Source organism: Eurypyga helias, unplaced genomic scaffold (assembly GCF_000690775.1).
Source record: "Eurypyga helias isolate BGI_N326 unplaced genomic scaffold, ASM69077v1 scaffold20505, whole genome shotgun sequence".
In the NCBI taxonomy this organism is placed as follows: domain Eukaryota; kingdom Metazoa; phylum Chordata; class Aves; order Eurypygiformes; family Eurypygidae; genus Eurypyga; species Eurypyga helias.
Genome location: NW_010252287.1, coordinates 31275 through 32393, shown reverse-complemented (window position 1 = coordinate 32393; position 1119 = coordinate 31275). Strand labels below are relative to the sequence as shown.

Genomic DNA, 1119 nt, shown 5'->3' with positions numbered 1-1119 from the left:
AACCTGAACATCAGTGTGGCTCTTGGCGGTTCCTGGCCACGCCGCTGAGAACAGCTCCGCATAAGCTGCGCTGGACCCTTCCGATGTCACGGGCAGTGACACGGACTTTCTCACCTTGATTCTCCAGTTTGTGGGAAACTTAATGGAAGCTCAGCTGTGGAATAAGCCAGTGCCCACCGAGAGCATGAAATGTTTCCCATTTCCCAGTTGTGACTGGAAAAATTCATTTGTCTAATCTAAGTGCAGATGTGCTCAAAATGTCATTTAGCATTACTGGGAACTGTGGGAAAAGAGTTAGTATAAATAAATAACCACTGTCTCACAATGTAAAAGAGACTCAAAAAGTGTTAGTTCCAAATCCCGCTTTTCTTTGAACTGCCGGCAAATACTTGGGAGGGGATATATAATAAAAACAGCTTTCAAAATGCTAAGGCACGATAGGAAAAAAATCACACTTTTACTTAATTTTTGGTGTGCAATAAGATTTTGTCAAATCTTTTGCATGATGTATAATTTCACATTGACGGTATGTTGAAGGACCTTTATCGAATCATGAGGACGGGTATACTTTTTATTTTTTTTAAACGTTTATTTTTTACAGTAGCTTTGAACTGTATGGCAATTTATTATGAAATCAGAAGTAAATATTTAACAGAAGTGCTTTACATTTACTAGTGTCTCCTGACTTAATCAAATAATCTGCTGATGGTTCTAGTGTGTTAGGTAACACTGCCCTCAGAGGGCCAAGGTAAGTAAATTCAATCTCAAAAACCACTGGCATTACTTCTCGTATTTTACTTGGCCGGACATTAATTACAGTTGTTTCTTTTAAAGAAAAATTGCATATGGTTAAATTATTTTAGTTCCTTTTATATAATTTTGATTAATGCTCCTAAATAAATTAAATTTCTCTCCCCTCCCACCCCTGGTTTATTAAATGTTAGTGTAGGGGAGCTAGAGATTAACAAAAAAGAAAAAAAGAAGGGAGAACAATTTTTGTGTATTATTTCAATTAAATCCATTTTAGTGAACTGATGACACAGACAAGAGGCAGATTTTTGGTGTTCTCTGCTTGGAGGGGGTAGTGGCGGTTTTTTTTTCCTTCTCCTTTTTTTCTCC

At 37.1% G+C, this 1119-nt stretch overlaps 1 protein-coding gene across 1 annotated transcript in view; it reads left to right on the top strand.

Moving 5' to 3' along the window:
- Positions 1 to 528: 528 nt before the first annotated feature.
- The window catches only part of LOC104510161 (RAC-gamma serine/threonine-protein kinase-like), a gene marked incomplete at its 3' end in the record, with an annotated part of 29266 nt that continues 28675 nt past the window's right edge, over positions 529 to 1119 (top strand). The window contains exon 1 of the mRNA XM_010152325.1: positions 529 to 562. Coding sequence (XP_010150627.1) covers positions 529 to 562 — 34 coding nt within the window. The remainder of the gene's footprint in view (positions 563 to 1119) is intronic.